This window comes from Mauremys mutica, chromosome 5, assembly GCF_020497125.1.
Source record: "Mauremys mutica isolate MM-2020 ecotype Southern chromosome 5, ASM2049712v1, whole genome shotgun sequence".
Taxonomy (NCBI): domain Eukaryota; kingdom Metazoa; phylum Chordata; order Testudines; family Geoemydidae; genus Mauremys; species Mauremys mutica.
Window position 1 is genome coordinate 19290002 of NC_059076.1, and position 23635 is coordinate 19313636.

Here is a 23635-nt window from a genome sequence, read left to right on the forward strand (position 1 = left end):
TTAAAACAAAGGTGAAATTGTTCATCTAGCTCTACTCCTTAGTGTGTGATGCAAAATATCAGGGTGATGGAAAAATTAGTCCATTTTTCAGATAGCATATTGGTGGGCCATGACATTTTTGTGGTGCTTCAGTTATAAGGTGGCAGGGAAAACCATGCCACAATTTATTAGCTATTCATTGCTGGAAACTGTTTTCAAATCCTGACTTTGTTGTAAGTGGGGATCTGAGTTTGGTGTTATGCTGCCTAGTTCTATTTCAGGACACTAAAACATCACTTAATTTGTCATGTCTGCTCTGTGCTCAAGAGTCCTGAGATTAGAATGTCAAGTGTGTTGAAATGTTCTCAGAGCTGCGTGTGGATTCTGGCAAAACCTGGTCTCTCATCACTGGCGCATTCCCTTATCTGCAGATTTGAGAAACTGTAAAGCTAATGAGCCGTCTTTTGATAGGCTCAAATATCTTTTTTCATTTCAGTAATTGAATCTTTTCACAAACTTTATTTTCTTGCTAATGTGAATTGTCTGAATTTTGATATTTGAAATCACAGTATTTTGGTTATTACCTGGTTGGTTTTTTATTTGCAATGTGTGATGTTTATAATTTTTGCTTCAGGTCACTTGAAACTAATCCCCAAACAACCTCTATAAAAACTGCATTTTTTTCCTTGTAATAAACTGTGTGGGGTTTTTTTGTTTAAGGGTAGTGGAACTAATGAAAAGGCACTGATAGAAATCCTAGCCTCCAGGACCAGTAAGCAAATGAAAGAGGTATCCCAGGCATACTATACAGGTAATGCTTTCTCAAATATATGTATATTAATACCGTTACCTGATTGCATCCTATCCAGTGCTCAATAGTCCCTTTTCATCGATCATTTCCAGAAGGTTATTTGGCATATGGAAAGTTGAGCTTTAGATGCAAAAATTTTGCAATAATTGCAGTTTTTACAAAAGATTCAGTGTACTATGCTGTTAGCAGACACGTGCACTCCCATGAGGTGATTCAGCATGTAGTACCACTCCGGTACCTACAGGACAGAATTCCATATTTGGGAACAAATTCACTTTTTAAGTACACACTGTGCAGGCAGCTCCTATTGAAATTAGAGCCATGTGCAAGCATCTGAGGGTAAAATTTTACCCTTGCAGCCAAATTCCAATTTCAGATGCATGGCGTGGCCAGTAAGGAATTTTTTTCCCTTTATATCTTGCATATTAGGTTATTTCCCATTAGAGTTGTGCATGTAATTTCTTTAAAGTGCACAGTACAAACAGCAACTAATAAGAATGACTTTAAGATTCATGTCACTTTTTTTATTATAATAATAATAAGCTCTGCTTTCAGGGGCAAGTGACTCAGCCACGCAAACTCTTTGCAAACAAACTTGGCATATTAGTCTGGGAGAACTATTTTAACAAGTGATGCGCGCGATTCAGAAGTGTATTTACCTCACAGCACGTGTCTGTACGTACCTAATATAAAGTTTAAGATGCTGTGGGGGAGGGTGCTGGTTTCTGAAAACTTATTTGGGTCAGATGCTCCACTGCATTCTGGCCCCTTTGCACTGCTCTGATGGCACAAATGGGCCAGTAAAGCCCCTGGCTCTACTCAGGTGAAGATTACTCCAGTGTCCCAATAGCAAAGACTAGCATAGTTGCTCCTATGCCACCCCCTCCTGCAGCATAGGAATATTGAGGGCGTGTGGCCAGAGTACTCCTGTTACTCCAATTTACCCTACTTGCTCCTATGGGATAGAGCCATCCAAAGTAACTTGGAGTATATCTCAGGCTGGTATTTTCGACACCAAGATTGGCATAGAACCGGCTCCATGATATGGGAGCTTCAAACAGCACCTTTGGGGCTGCCACTCCACTTGTACCTAGTGGATACAGGGCCGGCTCCAGGTCCCAGCACGCCAAGCATGTGCTTGGGGCGGCATGCCGCAGGGGGTGCTCTGCCGGTCGCCGGGAGGGCAGCAGGCGGCTCCGGTGGACCTCCCGCAGGCGTGCCTGCGGAGGGTCCGCCGGTCCCACGGGACCGGCAGAGCGCCCCCTGCGGCGTGCCGCCGTGCTTGGGGCGGTGAAATTGCTAGAGCCGCCCCTGAGTGGATACCAGAGAATCGGGACCATTATTTTTAGTGATTTGGAAAGATGCACAGAACAGATTACGAAGCATTGCACTATGGCTACATCTACATTATGAGCTAGGGGTGTGATTACCATCTTGCATACAGGTAGCCAGGCTAACTCAGTGAGCGCTAGTGTGAGCAGAAATTGCCTTACTGCTGCCCATGCTACTGCAGCTATGCTGCTAAGTATAAACCTGCCTGAACCTCACAGGTGTGCACGCAGGGCAGATAAGCCAATGCCACTGCAGCAACACTACTACTTCTACTTCCACTAGTTCTCATTGAGCTAGTGTGTGTGTGCACCCAAATTGGGACTCGCCCCCCCAGCTCATAGCATAGCCAGTGTGATTCCACAGAAGAGATGTTTCTTTGGCATGCATAGCATCCAGTAACCTAATGGTCTCATAGGTGTTAATTCTAGGATAGACTGAAGTTTCTAAGAAAATATTTTTCAATGTGTATTTGCCATACACTTTCTCTGAGCAATTCATTGTCGTGCCATCTGAAAAATACTGTTTCAAGCCAAAACATTGTCCAAAGGCTCCTGACTGCACTGCAGTAACTTTCTTGTGCCTCTCATTTTAAATGGTCAGGTACCAGAACGTGTAGTTTTCGTTGCTGTGTGTATACATAGTTACAGGAAATCTTGAGATTTTTATTGCTTTTTTCCCCCACGGTAACTGGCAATTCTGCTCCTTTCCCAGGAGAGTAATTGTTTAGCAGTATAGCCGGTGAGGTTGATTTGAACATTAGAAGAGCAAACTGTGGACGCATGCTTGGAACAGATACACCTAATGGGGGGTGCAGCCTGGTTTGGATTCATACCTAGGAGATTTATAGTTTCTTGTGTGGTAGGCTAGTTAAGTACCATATAAGGAGCAGTTTGAGTTGCCTTCTGTAATGCATTATATAATCTTCCACAGGAAGCTTTGCAAACTGAAGGCAGGAGGTAAAACAAATGAAAAGAAAAAAAAGTTCCCTTTAATGAAAATGTCACTGTGGTCGTTTGTCTGTTGGCACAGAAAAGCCTGTGGAGACAGAAGTATGGCATACGTGAGAGCTGGGTTCATTTCCTACCTCAGACACACTTTCTTTGTGACCTTGACCTAAATTAAGCAACTTGTCCCTGTCCAAGATGGAGATAACTTCCCTCCTCCCTGAGGTGTTGCAAGGATTAAATCCACGAATGTCTGAGACTCTTGCGTACTACAGTGATGAGGGTATATCAATGGCACTCTTGCTCTTTACAGAGCATGTGCTGATGAGTTCTTGGACTGCTCAGTCCAATGTATGAGTAACAGTCCTGTCCACAGCGCACACCCATGCACTAGCAAGGCTCTGAATCCTGCAGCAGATTCTTTCCTCTTCTGACACCAGTCATCACAAATCTTGATCCAATCTGCCTCACAATCCCTCGCTCCATCTACAAGCTGAGTCCACCAACCAGAGTGGCATTCTCCACCGCCTTCCCAGATTCTAAAGCAGTGGTTCTCAAATTTCTGTACTGGTGACCCCTTTCATATAGCAATCCTAAGTGTGACCCCCTTAACTTAAACACCTTTTTATATTTTTAACACCATTATAAATGCAGGAGGCAAAGCGGGGTTTGGGGTGGAGGCTGACCGCTCGTGACCCCTCCCCTCCCTCTTCCACCCTCTGACTCCACCACATCAGCCAAACTTCACAATCATAGCTGTGTATAGTATTAAATTGTTTGAAAACTTACTGTGTGGTGAATAAAATTTCCATTGAACCTCCCCTCCCCCCACATTTACATTAATTCTTATGGGGAAATTAGATTTGCTTAACATCGTTTTTGCTTAAGTAGCATTTTTCAGAAATGTTATTACAACATTAAATGAGGAGTTACTGTACTGTCTTGATTTGAAGACATCAAGAGATGGGGGAAATCCACCACTTCTCTTAGTAGTTTGTTCTAATGGTTAAAAACCCTCCCTGTTAGAAACTGGTCTTTATATCTAATTTGAATTTGTCTGGCTGTAATTTCCAGCCATTGGTTCTTGTTATGCCTTTGTCCACTAGATTAAAGTGTGGTGTTTTCCTCCCATAAAGGTGCTTTTACACTCCGATCAAATCACCTGTCTTCATGTTGATAAACTAAACAGATGGCTCTCTAAGTCTCCCACTGTTTACAGCATTTGTATTCAGCCTTCAAGTCACTTTTTAAGGCTTTTCTCTGCACCGTCTCCAATGTTTCAATGTCCTTTTTTAAAATGTGGACACCAGAACTGGATGTGCTATTTCAGTATTGGCCTCACCAGTGCTGTAGATTATGGGAGGTGGGGGAGAGATCACTTTCCAACTCACTATTTCCTTGTTTATACATCTAAGAATTTGTACCCTTGTTGCCACAGTATCACACTGGAGGCTCAGGTTGAGTTGCTTGTCCATTATGACCCCTAAAGTCTTTTCAAAGTCACTGCTTTTCAGGATACAGTCACCTATTCTGTAGGTATGGCCTGCATTCTTCGATCCTAGATATGACCATGCATATGACTACTAAGGAGAAGAGGCTGGATTGTGGGGCTAAACTGTCAGTGGACTGATGGAACTTGCCTAGTATCATAACATTGATACGTCAGAGTTTGTTGCTGGGTAGGCTAGGATGAGAAGGCTACAACAGATCAGTTACTGGTCAGTGATCTTCCCTAGGCATCCAGATGCCTTTGCTAATCTTACCTTCTGATAATTTGTTTTTTAAATTACAGAATTCAATTAAATTTGATTATTTTTCTTTTTAGTATATAAGAAGAGTCTTGGAGATGACCTCAGTTCTGACACCTCTGGTGATTTCAGAAAAGCCCTATTAACTCTGGCAGATGTAAGTTCTGTCAACTTGCAGTCAACATCATTACTGTACAGAATTGATATTTCGATCTTGAAATTGTAAATATCAGCAGTCATAGTGAATCCTCCGACACTGATACAGTACTTCTGGGTGTGCCTAGCTTTGCTTATTTAAACTTTAAGATAAAGTAAGTGGCATGGTCTGTTGGAGTGCTGATATTTCCCCTCTAGAGATCCAAATCCCTATCTGGACTTGTCGGTTGAGATGGACTTGGTCTCATCTTATCCTTGTCTTTTATACCAGTTACAGCACCATAGTTTTATCACAAGTAACCATAACTGGCATCTTCTTCTCGGACTCTTAGTACTGTAGCAATTGGGGTGTTACAGATCAGGATTGAGGAGTTGCATGTTGAAGCCAATGCACAATTCATGCCGTGGCTTGGCTATGGCCTTTGCTGTTGCGTGCTCCATTCAGGAGTACTAAATCCAAAGTCTGACAGGTCAGGCTCTGTCCTATTCCCATAAGAAGCAGAAAGATGCCGCTTTCCTCATTCATCACTCTCCTATTGGACCCCAGCTTTGTTGATCATAATGAGGGGGAGTCACCGCTCCAGGCTTGTTCGGAGCAGGGGTGAGGTAAAGAGGAGAAACACCAGGAGTGGTGGCTCTAGCCTTAGGCCACACATGGAGGCCCCAAATGCTTGTACTCCGCCTTCCCCACACAGTGCTATTAATGACTCTGTCAGACAAATTTTGGGTTTAAAAGGATGCTGGCAAGAGCTACTTTTCACAATCTACAATAATGATTCTTGGGTGGGTGACTGGGGGAAGGTGACTGTATTTAAGACTTTCCAATTCTGCACCTTTCTGGGCTTTAAAGTTCATTCCTCCTTATTGCAGGGGAGAAGAGATGAAAATGTAAAAGTGGACGAACATCTTGCAAAGAAGGATGCAGAGGTACAGCAAAACAAACCAATGGCTGAACCAAGCTGTGCTTGGCATGGAGATGTAACGTGTTCCCTATTGCAGTACAGAATTAGCTGCTAATCAGCATCTTCCAGGGATGGACCATACCCAAGAAAGTCAGAGCTTTGAACACCCCAAAGTTGAAATGGAGTGGGCAGGGAGCCCATCAGATTAGGACATGTGGCTTTTTCCCCCTATCTCCTTCCTATAACTGGCATTAGTTTTCTATATATAATCTGGTCTAGAATACCCAGTTTCCCAATTTCCAACAATGTATTGTTAAACTGCTGGAGTAACCTTTGAAGTGTAAGTATTGCCATTTGATCTGTAGTGAGAGCTAACACAAACATGGGTTTCTTTGAATTCTTTTTGAAATGGCCTGTGGAGAAAGTTTCATTTCATTCAGACTTCCCATGAACGGTGTAAAACTTTGGATTGCCCTTCTCCTTGGTGCCCTCATGTGAGGTGCAGAATATGGGCCCAGCAATCTTGGGCCAACGCAAACTACAAGTGCAGCTCATGACTTGCTCAAAACCTGCCTGGGGCTGGTGTGAGTGATGCTGATGGTATCTATAAAACAGCATCCCCAGTTTGGCCACTATAGTGAAGCCTCTGTCTGAAGAAGACACCATAGCCACTGATGCCCTTGAGTGGAATGGATGGCCGGGGAAGCTCCAAGGAACCCCCATTCCTGAATAAGACATGTTTCCGAAGTCCTGACTTGTATTGGAATTAACTCTAACATTCACTTTGTGATAAATTGCATCTTTCATAAAGCAAATATTTCCATGCTGTCATTCATGGAAAAATCTCCTCATTTTGATAAATATGAATCCCTTAATGTCTGTCTGACACAGTATAAGATGTTCCAGTGTAGCTCAATAGACAAGGAAGCTCTGCTTTTTATGACTACTCTTGAGAGAGAACTAATTCACCTTTCCAGGCTTGAGTTTCAGCAGCTCATGACAGCAACACCACGGCACTGCAGTGAAGTCCATTGCATTGCCCAGGTTCAAAATCCTGTCCTCAGAAAACTTATTCCAAATGCAGAGACTAGTTTGCAGTGGCACGGCCAGGGCCGGCTCTAGACCCCAGCGCACCAAGCGCGCGCTTGGGGCAGCGTGCCTGCAGAGGGGCCGGTCGTCCGGCTCCAGTGGACCTCCTGCAGGCGTGCCTGCGGATGCTCCACCGGAGCTGTGGGACCAGCGGACCTTCCGCAGGCATGTCTGCAGGAGGTCCACCGGCGCCGCGGGACTGGCGACCGCCGGAGCGCCCCCCGCGGCGTGCCGCCCTGCTTGGGGCGGCGCAATTGCTAGAGCCGCCCCTGGGCACGGCTCAACATTCTTCCTTTTGAGAAGTCTAGTGTAGCGGCCATAGTGATGTCCTTTCTTTCCTTGTAATAGGTTCTCTATAATGCTGGGGAGAAGAAGTGGGGTACAGATGAAGATAAGTTCACTGAAATTCTGTGCCTCAGGAGCATACCTCAACTGAAATTAAGTATGAAATTGATTTTTTTGACCATTTTGTGCTATTTCTTAAATAGTTGTTTTCTATAGCCAAGCATCTGTATGTGTAATTTGGATTGAGGTGCCACTCACCATTACTGTCCCACCATCGCTTCCCTGGGTCCATCAGCTTTTTCTAAAGGTTTGCAGAATAAAAACCTGAGTCTCTAGCTCTCATGGTTGTGAAGATACAGTACTGTATCTGTTCACATATGGAAGGCTACAAACCGAAATAATAGGTCTAAGATGCTAGTATTGTCCATGTTGAGTGTGCCACATATCAACGTGTATGTAGATTTGAAGTGGGCTCTTCCTGTGCAGTTTTACTCTAAGATATTTTCATTCCCACTTTTGCAGGAGAAGAGATGGAAAGTTTGATCTTAAATCCAGGCAGCAGGTCGTCTTTTACTTATCCCTGTCTCCAAAGACTGTGTGGATTGCACAGCATGCTTTAAATGTAATTGTCTGCATGTACAAATGTCATGCAGACTTGGGGACTCTAAGGAAGTAATTGTTTGCTATTTTTGTGAATCACTCAATGCATCTTTGCCTTATGGCTGATGGAATGTGCTGCATGAGACACCCTCTTTATTCATTAAAAAACCTGGGATCATGAAAGCCTTCAGTGGATAAAATTTGTCTCCACCCACTCAATATATTTGAGTGTCTTTCTTGCTTTTATGATTATTAAAGCAAGACAATTAGGTAAATGGGCTACTGAAGCAGGGTCTGACATGCCGCATTAAAGAACGAAGGCCAACGGCCTTGAAAGAGAAAGTGGTGAATGTTAAAGTGATGGTACTTTAAGGTTGTTTGTTTAGTTAGTGAGTGTGTGTGTGTGTGTGTGTGTGTACGTACACACCTTGATTGGCTTAAAATGATGGATACTGTTGCTTTTATTGTACAGTATGTGTTCATCAAAGGCCTGTTTCAAACAATATTGAAGATAGCGGAAAGACTTCTGTTAATTTCACTAAGGTTTGGATCAGACCCCAAATAGAGCCTGACAGATGAGAACATTGAGTAATTTCCTTGTGGTAGTTTGATATACTTACTGCGTATGTTTTGGTTATCCTTTTAGCCTTTGCTGAATACAGGAACATCAGCAAGAAGACCATTGAGGAAAGTATACAGGGTGAAATGTCAGGGCATTTTGAGGATTTACTCATAGCCATTGGTAAGAGTCTTGGCGCGGGGGAGGGGCATGGCTGAAAACAAGCTGTGCCTTTTTTAAAAAAAAAATAGTAGGAAAGGTAAAACTATAGTCTGAATGCTTTGATTTATGGTGACTAATTCTTGCTTTTAGTGATGAGCAGTATCACTGCATTAAGCATTGTAACACTGACTTGGGTTTACGAAAAGAAAAGAGCTTGTTAGTTCTGTAGCATGTTGGACTATGTTGGTGTTTATAGTTAGTACAGTGGTAGCATCTATCAGCCCTGATCCTGCACCAGGACTGCTTTGTGCCAAGGCCTATACACCAGGCACACCCTCCATTTATACTGACTCTGCAAGTGCCAAAAAACCGTCAACCATACTTGGGGATCTTTTTAATAGTGACGCTAATCACTAATTTTATGGGTCACCAGACTTCAGCCACCCATGATGCTGAACCATTTCTATAGCACTACGGTATCTTATTTTTCAGGGCAGGCCTGAGGGTTCTATAAAGTCGTCTTGTTCTTAACAAGAGAAATGCTTTAAATAGCTCTCTAGCCAGATTCACACTTCATATAAGTGGGTGCGTCTCATAGGAGTGTGTGTAAAATGCATGTAGTTAACCAGCCTGGGCATCAGCAAGAAGAGAACTCTAAAGTGAATGCAGAATTGGCCAGGTGCATATGTGTATTATACCTGACTTGTGTATGCATGTCAGGCATTATCAGGTACAAGGCTGGCGCATACAATTGCATTTACAGTAACTCCTCACTTAACGTTGTAGTTATGTTCCTGAAAAATGCAACTTTAAGTGAAACGATGTTAAGCGACTCCAATTTCCCCATAAGAATTAATGTAAATTGGGGGATTGAGGGGGTGTTAGGTTCAAGGGATATTTTTTTCACCAGACGAGTCTCAGTCTCTTATATTTTCTTTCTCTCTCACTAAGTTTTAAACAATTTAATACTGTACACAGCAATGATTGTGAAGCTTGGTTGAGGTGGTGGAGTCAGAGGGTGGGATATTTCCCAGGGAATGTCTTACTGCTAAATGATGAACTAGCACTTGGCTGACTTCAAGGGTTAACACATTGTTATTAATGTAGCCTCACTCTACAAAGCAGCACAAATGGAGGGAGGGGAGACAGGATGTCAGACAGAGCTCTCTATCCTGAGCCCTGTTGTGTCCTACCCTGCTCTATGGAGAAGGGCTAAGCAGGAGGAGGGAGACACCCTGACATTAGCACCCTTCTTCCTCCTCCCTCCCCCCGACAGCAAGCAGGAGGCTCCTGGGAGCACCTCCAAGGCAGATGGCAGGAGCAGCACATGGCAGTGGCAGGAGGGACAGCTGAACTGCCCGGCAATAGATAGCCTGCTGGGCGGCTTGCACACAGGGAACATAGGGGAACAGGGAGCTGATGGGAAGCTTCCAGTCCACCCTCAAGTCCCCACCAGCTAGCTGCAATGGGCTGCTCTTTCTGCAAGCAGTGGACAAAGCAGGCGGCTGCCAAACACCATAAGGGAGCATTGCACAACTTTAAACAAGCATGTTCTCTAATTGATCAGCAACCTAACACCGTTAACCGGGAGGTTAAGTGAAGAGTTACTATACCTAGCTTTGAAAGTCTGGCCATGCATGTCCTGTCCATTCATAGTGAGGGCTTGTAAGCCAAAGAGTTGCATGGTGGTACTGTTGTAGTTTAAGTGGCCTGTTCTAACTCTTAACCATTCTTTTAATAGTTCAATGTGTGAATAACACTCCTGCATTCTTTGCTGAAAGGCTGCACCAATCTTTGAAGGTAGGTTTTCAGCTTCCATACCCTTTCTTGAACTTTTGTATATCTTTAAGAGAATGTCAAGTTGAAGAGTGATGAGTGTAAATATAAACACGGGACTGGTCCCTTACCAGAGATAATTCTTGGAGTCAGGCTAAGTGGGGAGGAGAATACTATTTCTAAATGTAGCTGCTGATTTTAGCCTAACTTGCATAATGCTTTTATATGGTGTATTGTACTAGATGGCTCTTTTCTATTTTATCAGGGTGCTGGAACTGATGAGTTCACTCTTAATAGAATCATGGTTTCCAGATCAGAAATTGACCTGTTGGATATTCGAGCTGAATATAAGAAGCATTATGGCTGCTCCTTGTACTCTGCTATAAAAGTAAGAATTATTGTAATTAACTATTTTTTGCATATTGGAACAAAGTTATATAACAAATGTGCCAGCTCATGTAATAGAACTTTTTCAATATTTTTTTTCTCTAGTCAAGGTATGTGTAAAAGCTTTATATTTGGAAGTGCCAAATGTGTTAGGTGGGAGTAAGCAAGGAGGTGTTAGTAGAGGAGTTTGAAGAGGAGAGTGGTGTAGCTTTTTAGCATCTGTTCTGGACAAAACGAAGTAAAATGGCCATTGAGTAGGTCAGAGCAGGTAGCTGGAGGCAGGAGATGATTAGGAAATAGACAGTGTTGGCTATTGTGCCAGATGTTTGGTACATTGTGTAGGAAGAGGCAAGACTTGATCCAGTTATATGGGGAGGTGGAGTCCAAAGTGATTAGGAGGAAGATGGTGTAATTCCCAAGGGAATGGGATGGAAAGTGGGGGATTTCGGGGGGGCGGGGGGAAGACTTCATTTTGGTCATATTGAGCCTGCAGTGGGCAAGCTAAGATCTGTCAGACACTGAGTGATGCATGAGCTTAGCTCGCTGATGCCACATGAGGATGAAGTGAACAGCTATAGATGGAGAAGATGAAGTAACCAGTGACTGCTCTGCAGGATGCCAGGGGAGGGGGACTGGGTGCTCCTAGGTGCTCAATAATATATTATAATGGCAGAACTGCATCACGCTGTCTGATACCCAGAACATTTGGAAAGGCCTAGCTTTAGTAAGAAGACATTAACATGAAGAGAATCATTTAATCTGTTTTAAAGCTGAATTGAAAATGTGCTAAAAGGCAGGTTCAGGACTCTGTTTCCTGATGTACTGCCTCTTGCAGTGACTCTCCCCACAGCTGAACTGCACCAAGGAAGCATTACACCCCAATACTAGTTTTGTGGTATGGTAGCTAACTTTCATAGTCTCAGAAGCAGATCAGGGACCATATTAGCTGTTTGAAACAGCTAACAGTTGTGACAGTCCGAGGTGATGCCAAGTGCTTAAAGTGACTTTGTTTAAATAAGGTTGAACACAATGGTTTAGTTCTTAAAGTTCTGTTCCTATAACACTGGCTGTAATTGCCTTCTCTTTCCAATGACTTATTAATTCAACTTTAATGGAAGCTGGAGTGGTCCCCCCCCCCAGAAATGTCACTCCGATATCCTCTCTCAGCTCAATGCTTTAAGTCCAGCAAGTAGCTGCCAACATTCTCTCATCTGCTCAAATATTTCTGAGGTTGGGAGATTAATCAGAAGTGTACTTTAAAAAAATAAATAAAACAGTCTTGAGTGATCTTCTCTGTCAGTCTCTTTCATAAATTGATGCACAATGTTGAGTTCCTAGAATCGGAACTGATGTGATGAACCCTGTTCCATAACGTAGCTCTGAACTGCACCATAATCATGTGGTAATCTAGAGTTTTATTTATTCTTCTTTAGGATAAAACCTAGAGTTCCATACAAACTCAGTGGGTGCCTGAGGCTCTTTCTTGATTAGGAAAAGAGCTAGCTAAGCCTGATCTTTCCTTTCCTAGTGTAGATGCAGGGTAAGGCCTTGTTGCTTAATTCATCTGGTGGAAATTGTAGTCTACATTATCCTACATCTGCACTGGGAAAAATGGTAGCATTTAAGCTGGTCTTAGCTCAAGTGTGTGCTAAACCTGTCTGCTTTTCTTAGTTCAGGCAAAGCATGAGTTCTGTAAACCTACATGGGATTCCATTTTTGACCAATCAGCTGGTACTGATCAGTGAAACTCACTGAATGGGCCAGAGTCCTTCAAACTATCAACTTGTTTATAACTTAATTCAGATATTGAGAAACAAATAGAAATGTATGGAATAACAACATTGCTAATGTATGTAGAACACACGTGCCAGGAGTAGCCAAGCTTGTAGGGGAACAACATATCTTTCATACCATTTAAATATTAATCCAGCCTTCAAAGAATCTTGTCATTGTAATATAATAATGCTACTGTACTCTAGCATGCAAACATTTTGAAAATTTGTATGTATTTATTACCTGCTCTCTACTGCAGAATACTCCTCCATATTCTTAGATTCTTCTCTTCATGAGAGAGTTGGACTGGCTTAACTAACGGTGTCATTCTAACATATTTAGTTGAATTCATGCAAACCCCTCTTCTAAACACTTTCTTTTTTTGGCTTGAGTGGCTTAAAATTATTAGGTATCTGTTTGAACTAAACCAAAATAAACCTGGCTTACACTGAAATTGATACACTCACAGCCTTTTACAGCAATTAGTTCAACTAATACAACTTCCTGTGGTCAACATTTTCCGACCTGCTGTCTACAGACAAGCTTCTAAATCTGCGTTTAGGTTCAAAAGTGAGAATTGCCTGACTTTAAGAATTACCAACCCATGCAGCTCCCGGTGATAGTGGAAAGTGAGATCACACATTTAAGAGACTAAATATAGATTTGTGGTACCTAACTTTAGGCGCTGGGGTTTAAAGGTGTTGGATTTTTGTTTGTAGTTGAGTGAAAATTGTTTAACCATTTTCCGCCTGTCTTTGAGTACTGGTTTAGTACTGGGTGGGCCAATTAAATCATTAATTTAAATGGGTTGATTTTTAGAACTAAAAACCTGCCCATTGATTTAAACCAGGTTGAGGCTTTGTAAAAGCAACTCTAAAAGTGTGTGCTATTGCAAATGTAGATTAAAATTTATAATGAACTAAATTTATAAATTGTAGTGGAGGAGGGTGGGTTTTGGTTTTTGTTAATACTGCTGGAAGGCTCTTATTTTATTTTTTTATAAAGCTGCTAGAGGCAGGCAACTAGTGAAAATTGAGGCCCTAATCCTGTGAACACTTCACTGTGTCTCTTCAGGCACAAATAGTCCCGTCGATGGCAGTGGGACTGCTCACACTCAGAGTTAAGCATGTGCAAGGGTGTTTGTTGTACAGGGGGCTAGTGAAGACTTTAGCATAAGGTCTGTCACTTCAAAACAAAATTTGTTTGTTAATGCACAGTTGACTTTCAAAACATAAAGTTACTGTCATCTTTTTATACACATGGGCCAAAATTTCCAAATAGTAGCCTGAAATCTGTATTTAAGCACTTAAGGGATTTAAAAGCACAAATCCAGTGCTTTCAAATTACAACCCCCTTGATGGAGGAGTACAGCCTGGTAAAGCATTTCAGAGTGAACCTCCATAGGTCCAGAAAGCTATCAGAAAGTGGTGTTGGTTGTAAATGTAGCACAGGTTATTACGGTAATTACTGAGGCCCTGGACTGGTCTTTTTTCACCATAGATGTGCATTAAGTGGGAGCCTTTTTTCTACTAGGAAGTTCAATGTAAATCTGAAATGCTAAGTAGGAAACTAAAACAGGTACTGAACATCCTCTTCAGCAATTTAAAGTTATAAATGGGGAAAGGTAAAACTAGCAGCAAGTTTGATGTATGTTTCTAATTTTGTAAAATCTTTATCAACACTGGTTCAGTATTTACTGCAATAATGAGGGATTAAATCTTCTCCCAGTCAAGAAAATGGGAGTTCAGTTATTAATTTTCAGTAGGAGGATCAAGTATCTTGTATCTTAACATGTTGTTGTGTTGGCCCAAAAAGAGGGGGGAAGTGTGGAAAAATCATTTTCGAAATGGCAAACTAAGCATAAGGTGGTCCTCACTAATGTCACTTTTTTAAATTTTTTTCCTCTGCACAGTCTGATACCTCTGGAGACTACGAGTCCACACTACTGAGGATCTGTGGAGGGGATGACTGAAAGTAAATTCATAAGGGCACAGTGCTATTGCTTTTCTGCTACCTACAGTAATGCTTCTTGTGAAGCTTTTTAAACATTTAATTGTAAAACTGCAACATGCTGACCGCTTTCTCATCAACTATCCTAATAAACAGATGTATGTTTTAGTTCGTCTCTTCGGGCTGTTATCTAACCATCTGCTAGCATCTGGATAAACTGCTTAGACTATCAGAAGCCAGATCTTCCAGCTATATACCATGCTCCCCTGTAAGCTAAAAGTCTGTCTGGAAACAGTTGCCATCTTTCTACAGCTGTACAGCATCAGGAAAAAGTGATATTATCGTGGGGTGTTGGCAGAATACAACCCAATGGAAGGTCAAGGTTCTAGTTACAAAGGCTGTTTGGTAGTTTGCATTGGTGGACTGATAATGTAAACACTGGATTCTTCTCTAATAGTTATTCCAAAGATAACCGTTTACTTCATATATTTTAGGGCTGTCGATTGCATTTAACTCATGCAGTTAACTCAAATTAATTGCTGTTTTAATCACACTTCTAACAATAATAGAACACCAATTGAAATGTATTAAATAGTTTTTTGGATGTTTTTCTAAATTTTCAAATATATTACTCCTAGGCGAATTCTGCACCACTACACAATGCAGAATTCCCTGTTTTCCCCCGCAGAATTGCTGGCTGCCACTAGGGGCCACTGGACTCTGCAGAGCCCAGCTCACAGTGAGGGAGCACCTAGCCTGGTGGGGCTGGAGGCTGCATGCTCTGCTTGATCCTCATTTTCCTGGGGATGGGAGAGGGACTGGGAGACCCAGCTCTGGCAAAGGGTGAGTAAGGGCAGGGCCATGCCCCCGGCAGGACAATAAAGAAGTTGGGGGAGGGGCAGAATAAAGGCTTTGGGGGTGTGGGTGTCTGGGCCAGGGGTACCCCATCGCTGGGCTTTGGGGGTGCTGGTATATGGGCCAGGGGGTGTCCTGCAGCTCAGTTCTGTGGGGAGCAGGTTATGGGTACCTGGACTCTGGGGGCCTCAACACAGCCCCCCTCCCTCAACACCTCCAACTGGAACCAGATTGTCATAGGGGTTTCTTTGTCTACTCCCTGGGGGAAACTTTTTTGATCTCATCTGTATTGTTGATATTCTTGTTGACAGGTATTTTGAAATAAATTACTAAAATAATTGAAACTGGAGTGATTATGTTGTGGTTTGCAAAATGTGCAGAATTTAATTTTTTGGCACAGAATTCTCCCACGAGTAAATATTTTGATTTCTATTACCACACAGAATAGAAAGTGTACAGTGCTCACTTTGTTTTTACAGTGCATATATTTGTAATAAAAATATGAGTATTTTTCAATTCAAGTACTGTAGTGCAATCTTTGTTGTGAAAGCACAACTTACAAATGTAGATTTTTTTTGTTACATAACTGCACTCAAACAAAACAATGCAAGACTTCAGAGCCTACAAGTCCACTCAGTCCTACTTCTTGTTCAGCCAATCACTAAGACAAACACGGTTGTTTACATTGATGGGAGATACTGCTGCCTGCTTCTTATTTACAGTGTCACCAAAAAGTGAGTGTGGCACTTTTGTAGCTGGCATTGCAAGGTATTTATGTGCCAGATATGCCAAACATTCGTATGCCCCTTCATGCTTCAGCCACCATTCCAGAAGACATGTTTCCTGCTGAAGATGCTAATTTAAAAAAAAGTTAGTTAAATGAGACAATTCTCCTGAGGAGTTCAGTGTCTCCTGCTCTGTTTTATCCACATTCTGCCATATTTCATGTTCTAAGAGTCTCCGATGACCCAGCACATCTTAATTTTAAGAACACTTTTACAGCTGATTGTACAAAACACAAAAGGTACCAATGTGAGATTTCTAAAGATAGCTACAGCACTTGACCCAATTCTTCAGAAGTTGAAGTGCCTTCCACATCTTGTCCCTCTCAGATTTTGGAATGTCCTCTCAAGACTTCTGAAAACAACATTCCAATGCAGAAACTACAGAACCCAAACCACCAAAAAAGAAAATCACCCTTCTGCTGATGGCATCTGAGTCAGATTATGAAAATGAACATGCATCGGACCACACTGCTTTGGATAGTTATCAAACAGAACCTGTCATCAGCATGGATGAATGTCCTCTGGAAAGATGGTTGAAGCGTAAAGGGTGTTTAGCATATCTGGTACATAAATACCTTAATATTGGCTACAACAGTGCCATGTGAATGCCTGTTCTCATTTTCAGGTGATGTAAACAAAAAGCAGGCATCATTGTTTACATTTATGGGAGATAAACTTGTTTGAGTGATTGGCTGAACAAGTAGTAGGACTGAGTGGACTCGTAGGCTCTAAAGTTTTACACTGTTTTGCTTTTGAGTGCAGTAACTTTTTTGTAAAGAATTCTAAATTTGTAAATTCAACTTCCATGATTGTACTAGAGTACTTGTATTATGTGAACTGAAATACTATTTTTACAGTGCAAATATTTGTCATCAAAATTAAATATAAAGTGAGCACTGTAAACTGTTGTAGCGGTGTATATTGATTTCAACTACCTTGATATAATGCCACCCGATATAACACGAATTTGGATATAACGCAGTAAAGCAGTGCTCCGGTGGGGCAGGGCTGCACACTCCGGTGGATCAAAGCAAGTTCAATTTAGCACGGTTTCACCTATAATGTGGTAAGATTTTTTTTTTGGCTCCCAAGGACAGCATTCTATTGAAGTAGAGATGTATTTGAAAATGTAGAAAACATCCAAAAATTAAAGAAATGGTACCCTATTTAACAGCATGATTGATCACAATTTTTTTTAATCACTTGACAGCCTTTTGTTTATTGTGACAGCACCTCTGAGCCCTGCTCAGGAGCCAACACCCTATTGTGCTAGGTACTTCATAAATGTGGCCAGGCTCTGCAGGCGCTGAAATGGTTGGAGACCTCAGACAGTTTATACACTTCAGCAGCTGTTGACCTAGCATAAATATGGTCAGTGACCTGGGAATTTAAGTACAGGACACACAATAAAGATAGTTGCAACAAACAAATCAGGTTGTACCAGGTAACAATGAGGCAATACTGGTCAACATATGTAGCCTGAGACTATGGAGACAAAATTTGATAAGCAATGCAATTTGCATTGGTGTGATCAGAGAGGGCTCAGGCAAATCAGAGGCAGGTAGCACTACCACACACAACTGACCTGTCATCTGCCTGCTGAAAGCTATCCCAATTGTGAGAGAGAGAGAGGTGGACTGGGAGAAATCCCTTTGCACTTTAGTCTGTAAAATCATGATAGATGAATTCAGGGAGGTCTATCTTCTGAATATCATATTAGTTGCACTACACAGAGCTCATGTACATTCTTGACCAAATAAATAGATCACAGCCTATATAACGGACATTTCAGATGAGAAAACTGAAGTTGTTCATTTCAAAACATTTTTAAAATATCAACTGGTAAACAGAAGTGAAACTGGAACCGCAGTTGGACTGACCCTGCTAGGACTGAGGGACTACAAGCAACTGGTTGTTTCTCTCAAAACCAGAAATAGAAGTGCAGCCACTGTGATTCACTTCCTTAATCCTTACTGTGATGGATAGACCTATTGGTGAGGGTGAACAGTTGTTGCTGTGTGTTTTTTGGAGTTTTTGCTAGTTCCCATTGGCTGTTTGACTTAGTGCAGTTTTATGCAGTTTCCACAAGGTGGCAGGGTCAGTTAATTGGGATTTATAAGCGGAATTGAGTTTGGTTTTTTAAGAAGTTTTTAATTTTTTTGAGTCATGGGGTCTGAGGCCTTTTTTGTCAGTGGTGACTTCAACACAAACTTATAGTTTACGAATGATTGTAGGAGTGGTTTTAGTGATGGACTGGTCTAATGACGTGTATACACTGAGAATTTTAGAATCCTCCTATCCCCAATTCTGTTCATGAATTTGGGTGTGTTTTCTTAGTTGAACTTTTTGGCCTGGCCACTTGACCCATCTTGTTCCAATTTTTTGTCCCACACTGGGATATGGTTCTACATGGGAATGTGCCACATTAAGGTAACAAACCATGGAGGATGGAGAGAGTGAGGATGACCTTAATTAATAATGTAAGTGCACACATTTATTTTAATATTTTAACATGCAAGTTAATGTATGCAGCAGAACTAGAACTACTAAAAAAAATGGCATTTGTATAAACACCCCCACTCCCTTCCCTCTGAAATGAGTTGGCTTGTTTAGAAGGGCAGTGCCACTTCCCTTTTCTTCCCCCCCACCCCCCCCAACTGCCCTCCTCTTGTGAGACATGGCAACACTGACTGGGAGCCAACTTTCCTACGTCAAAATGGTAGGATTACATGGCATGGTTCAAAAGTGTAAGTTACTACACTATAGCTGTCGTATCTATAAGATACTGACACTGGTTTTTAGCAAATTCCTGTTGTGGTCTAAAACCTTGTTCAGCTGTAAAGAGTTTTCTAATTCGTCGAACCCTGGACATTTCAGACAGTCCTAAACACCATTTCACATGAAAAGTTATCACCCTGTCCTTCCAGGTTCAAGCTTAGCATGGTCATGCTAATATACATTACAGCAGAAACTGGCGTACAAGACATAGTTTTGGAAGTATCCATTTTGGGATACTTAAGCTCCCTGGCATCACAAGACCAAGCTACAGGCTGATTTTATGGCCCAGTAACTGGGCCGGGAATCAGGAGATCACTTAATCTGTACCTCAGCTTCCCTGTGTGTGCAATGGGGAGTGATAGCTTCACAACATTCCTGTGAGATAAGGGGTTAGAGCATATGGAGATCCTGGGATGGAAGTGTGCTATTAACTTCCTACCAGGGTCAGCCCAATCCGTGTGCAATAAATTTAGGCACTGCACTACATCTTACCATGAATGGGCCTTTTGGATGAGTTAAACACCAGGCATAGTCTGTGGATGCTGTATATCGTGGCATTCTTTAAAATGATGCTTAGCTTTTGGTGCTCGCTTAGATTTGAACTTGCCTCACGTTCCCCATGTCTGAGTAACTTTGACCACTGATTGTCTATCTGATATCAGAAAAATTATTTCTAAGATCTGTCATTGAAGTCTATGTATTTTCTAGTACTTTGGCAACTTTACCTAGTTCTTGTTTTTCCAGCTGCAACCTTTTGGACACTACATTTATTTCTTCCAGAATTTTAGTCTGAAAAACAATCACGGGAACTACACTGAAGCTTTCTAAATGTTTCCATAAAGATGAAGCTTTGTCTCACTGTTTAGGCTTACTGGTCTTCAGAATACTTTGAGCCAAGACTTTAAATATAGCTCTGTGTGGCTATCTAAAGGCAACCCAAGGCCGGCATATAGCTCCGAAAACACTTTGTCCTATGTTGGGTTTGTTTACAAAAGAAGAAGAAAGCAGAGACTATCAGTTAATGGGGTGGCCAAAAAAATTATAGAATTTCTCAACTAAATCATAAAAGTTTTGAAGTTCTGTGATTGTTGGTACTGAATTGTTTACCTCTAGATGCAAATTGTATGCAGCACTATGCCCATATCTTGCATTAGATTTTCTCAGTCATTCTTGCTTGTACACCAGAAGAGATTCCACTTGTATTCACAGCACTGTTCAGCTCCCTGTCCCTGTCATTTCAATAGTCCTAAACCATTGTCTTCTATGCTCTCAATGACAGTCTCAGGATTAGGACCTGATTGTCCACTCACTTCATGAAATCCTGGAAAGCTCTTGTTAAAGAATCATGCCAAAAATAAATATTGTCTTTCTATGGCAACAGACCAAAAACTTTGTCTTATTTGTCTGACTTTGAATAAGTCCTGGGATGTAGTCACTATTGCTGATTAAAATGGAGCATTCTTGATGTCCTTAATTTCTGTAACCTGGTCTGATAGCAACTATATGATCTTGTTATGCATTTCTGGGCTGAGGTTCGTTGTCGGCTGTTTGGCTTCCTTATGAGTTCTTCAGGAATAGGAGCATATTTGGCCAATAGTTCAGCAGTAGACAAAAAGCTGCTACTGTTTGTTTGGTGAAGCAACCTCCCTTTCCTTATTTTTGATTCAAGATCTTCATCAATGTTACTATGCAAACACCACAGATCAGATACTCAGCAAACTTGAAAATGGCAATCCAGATGTGTATCACTATTTCAAGATAAATGCTATCAGTCTTTCATTCCACTTAGCCATGCCCAGCAATCAGAATTATTTTCCCAATCTCCAAAAAACCAACAGTGCTGGCAGTAATGTTTGACCGGCACAGGAGAATAGCATAACCAGGTTTGTTTGTGTTTTTTTTATTTCTGTCTTCGACACCGTTTCATAAGATGTTGAAAAGCATCAATTTGTCTTAGTCTTCTGGGAGTAGTCCCTTAAGTTGACAAGGGCCATGTTTTACAGCAAAAACATTTCTGTTCCAAACTTAGTTTCAGCACTACATTTTTACTTGCCAGTGGGATTTTTCTCTAAACAACTCAGTTTGAACTTCCATGGAATAAAGAGATCCTTGGTTGCTGCAGGGTATTAATATTTTGATTCTGAACTAAGTCTGCTGCTTGAACACTGTCAAGTTCAAATGTCTTGTGCTATTGGGAATAAAAACACTTTCAACCTTTGCTGTCAGAATTTTCCGTGATTTTGTTATTGGTAGTTGATGCTGTCGTGCTATATACATCTGCTATAGTGACACTTTGCCACAAATCGATGTTTTTTAAAAACTTGATATTTGCTCCCTAGTTTTTTGTTTCTTGAACTTAGCAGCTCCAGTCAGTTGTTTCAAGGTTTTTTAAACAGTGCATGCATTTCTGACAACACAAAGAAATACAGTGCTCACTGGCAGTGAAGTAGTGTTAAGTTGGTAATTTTGACACGAGTCTCCAAAATCTATCTTGTATGTGATGTCACCATAAGATAAAGCACCCATATTCAAAACCTAACCAACATTAGATAAAATTGACTGGTATAATTGAAAATCTGTGCAACAGCAGTTGAGACTTCACATCTTCATAATAAATATACATCATATCAACCTAAGATGAGTAATTTAGCTTTTTCTATACCAAACTTTAAGTAGCACGGCACCTCAAAAGTACACATGTTTAGTCAAAAAGCCCAAGGCTTGAGTCACCATTATGTTACTCCAGTTTCAAGTTAGTGTAACTCTACTGGAACTAAACAAATGGATTTACATAGCTGTAAAAGGGGAGTGATGCAATAGGGACTCTTCATAGCTGAACCCCCAATTTTATCCATGGAACTTGTAATGTGAGCACAAACAGCATTTGCTTTGCTTTCACCAATCATGTAGCTGGGCACCACATGCAAACAAGTGTCATAAATATACCGCTTGCTCTTGAAAACTTGGTCTGTATCACAGAAACCCAAGACCAGGATGCTGTGACCTAATGGATGGAGAGTCATCACCACTCACTCAAACTTGTCCTGGCAGCCCCCTCCCCCTGACAGATGGGCAGCTGGGCCAAACCTCAATGCCACTTCCTGCCTTGTAAGCCCAGATGCAATTCTACTGAGTTTGGCTCCACCAGCTTTCCGTTGGACTGAGGGGCGGTGGAGCCAATTTGAGTGAGTGGTGTTGTGACTCTCTGCTTCAGGTGAAGTCTTGGAGTGCTGCTCCATCTGGTTGGGACTCAGTACTTTGTGGGGCCAGGCATGACTGCATCACTTGCACCAATGTAGCGAACCCTTACTGTTATCTAGCTTGTGACATGCTTTCTTTGAAACAATATTGCTGAATGAAAGTTAATAATTATCTTCCTGGACATCCATGACTGAATATCACGTGACCATGGTGAGGGACATTATGGGCATTGGAGGGAATAATGAATAAATGAAACAGAGTAATTTTCAGAAGCCACTTTTCAAGAGGTGAGGATGCATTGAAGTTCACTGCCATCATTCTCCCTGCCTGTTTAAACGAGGGGTAAACTCTGAAATGAGACAGATAAAGGGCACCCTTTTCCTTTATTTACAGAGGTGCTATAGTGTGAATGGATCAAAGTACAGCTTACGTGTTTAGCAACAACCATTTTACTTGTACTGTGTAACTCCTTATGGTGATAATGGCTTTGGGTGCCCGCTATCCAGCCAGGCTTCAGCTTGGAGAAGGGTAGTTGGTTAACAGACTATGCACAGCCAGCTGTGGAGGAGGCTGCTTTGAGTAGAGGGTAGCAGAGAAGAGGAATTTCAGACTCTGGCAATGATGGAGTGATGATTTCATTAAAAAAGCCATACACCAACAACAAAAAGTGTTTTAAAATGTATTTAAAATTTCCCTCATTCACTGACCAATTTATAAAAACAAAAACAAAAAACCCAACCAACCCTCTAATGCCGGTCTTGTGGCTTCTCCAAGTACAGCGCTGTAGCGACATCGATAGATCTGTAGTATAGCCCTCGCCTTGATCTAGGAGGCTCATGTTCCTTCAACAGCAGAACCCTCCTTCATTGGGACACCCAGCTGGAAAGAGCTGTCATCTACCCAATTGCCTCCATTATCAGCGACCCAATACAGAACGGGGTGGTGGTGGTGGTGTTTTTTTAATTACTTTAACAGTAGAAAGCATGAAGCCATTCAGGAGCTCTATTAAAATTAGATCATATCATTTAGCAACCACAGTGGACCAGGGGAACTGCATAACAAGAACAATGGGCCGTACAAGTCAGAACCTACAGGTGTGATTAAGAGTATCTATCAAACATTTCTTCATACAGTAGGTATCTTAGGCCATGTCTACACTAACGAATTTACAGCAGTACAGCTGTAGTGATGCAGCTGTGCTGCTGTAAGCTCGCTCATGTAGCTGCTCTATGCCAATGGGAGAGAGCTCTTTCTGTTGACGTAATAAATGAACGGGGGTAACGGTGTCAGCAGGAGAAGCTCTCCCGCTGACTTAGTGCTGTGCACACAAGTGCTTATGCCGGCAAAACTCATGTCACTCAGAAGAGTGTGTTTTTCACACCTGAGTGACATAAGTTTTGCTGACATACATGGTAGTGTAGACCTGGCCAAGTGAATGGTATGAGAATACCAGGATTTAAATATTTATTTTTGAGAGGGTCGTATCAGCCCTCTTGATGTAGTACCGTGCAGCCGGGGGTGAAAGTACGTTAAAGGACTTACCGGTACACTGGAGTCCTGGGC

At 41.8% G+C, this 23635-nt stretch overlaps 1 protein-coding gene across 1 annotated transcript in view; it reads left to right on the forward strand.

The window, feature by feature from the left end:
- The window catches only part of ANXA3 (annexin A3), a 36391-nt gene extending 21770 nt beyond the window's left edge, over positions 1–14621 (forward strand). The window contains exons 6-13 of the mRNA XM_045019732.1: positions 700–790; positions 4892–4971; positions 5841–5897; positions 7310–7403; positions 8493–8588; positions 10309–10367; positions 10609–10731; positions 14416–14621. Coding sequence (XP_044875667.1) covers positions 700–790; positions 4892–4971; positions 5841–5897; positions 7310–7403; positions 8493–8588; positions 10309–10367; positions 10609–10731; positions 14416–14475 — 660 coding nt within the window. The 3' untranslated portion in view covers positions 14476–14621. The remainder of the gene's footprint in view (positions 1–699; positions 791–4891; positions 4972–5840; positions 5898–7309; positions 7404–8492; positions 8589–10308; positions 10368–10608; positions 10732–14415) is intronic.
- The last annotated feature ends 9014 nt before the right edge of the window (positions 14622–23635 follow it).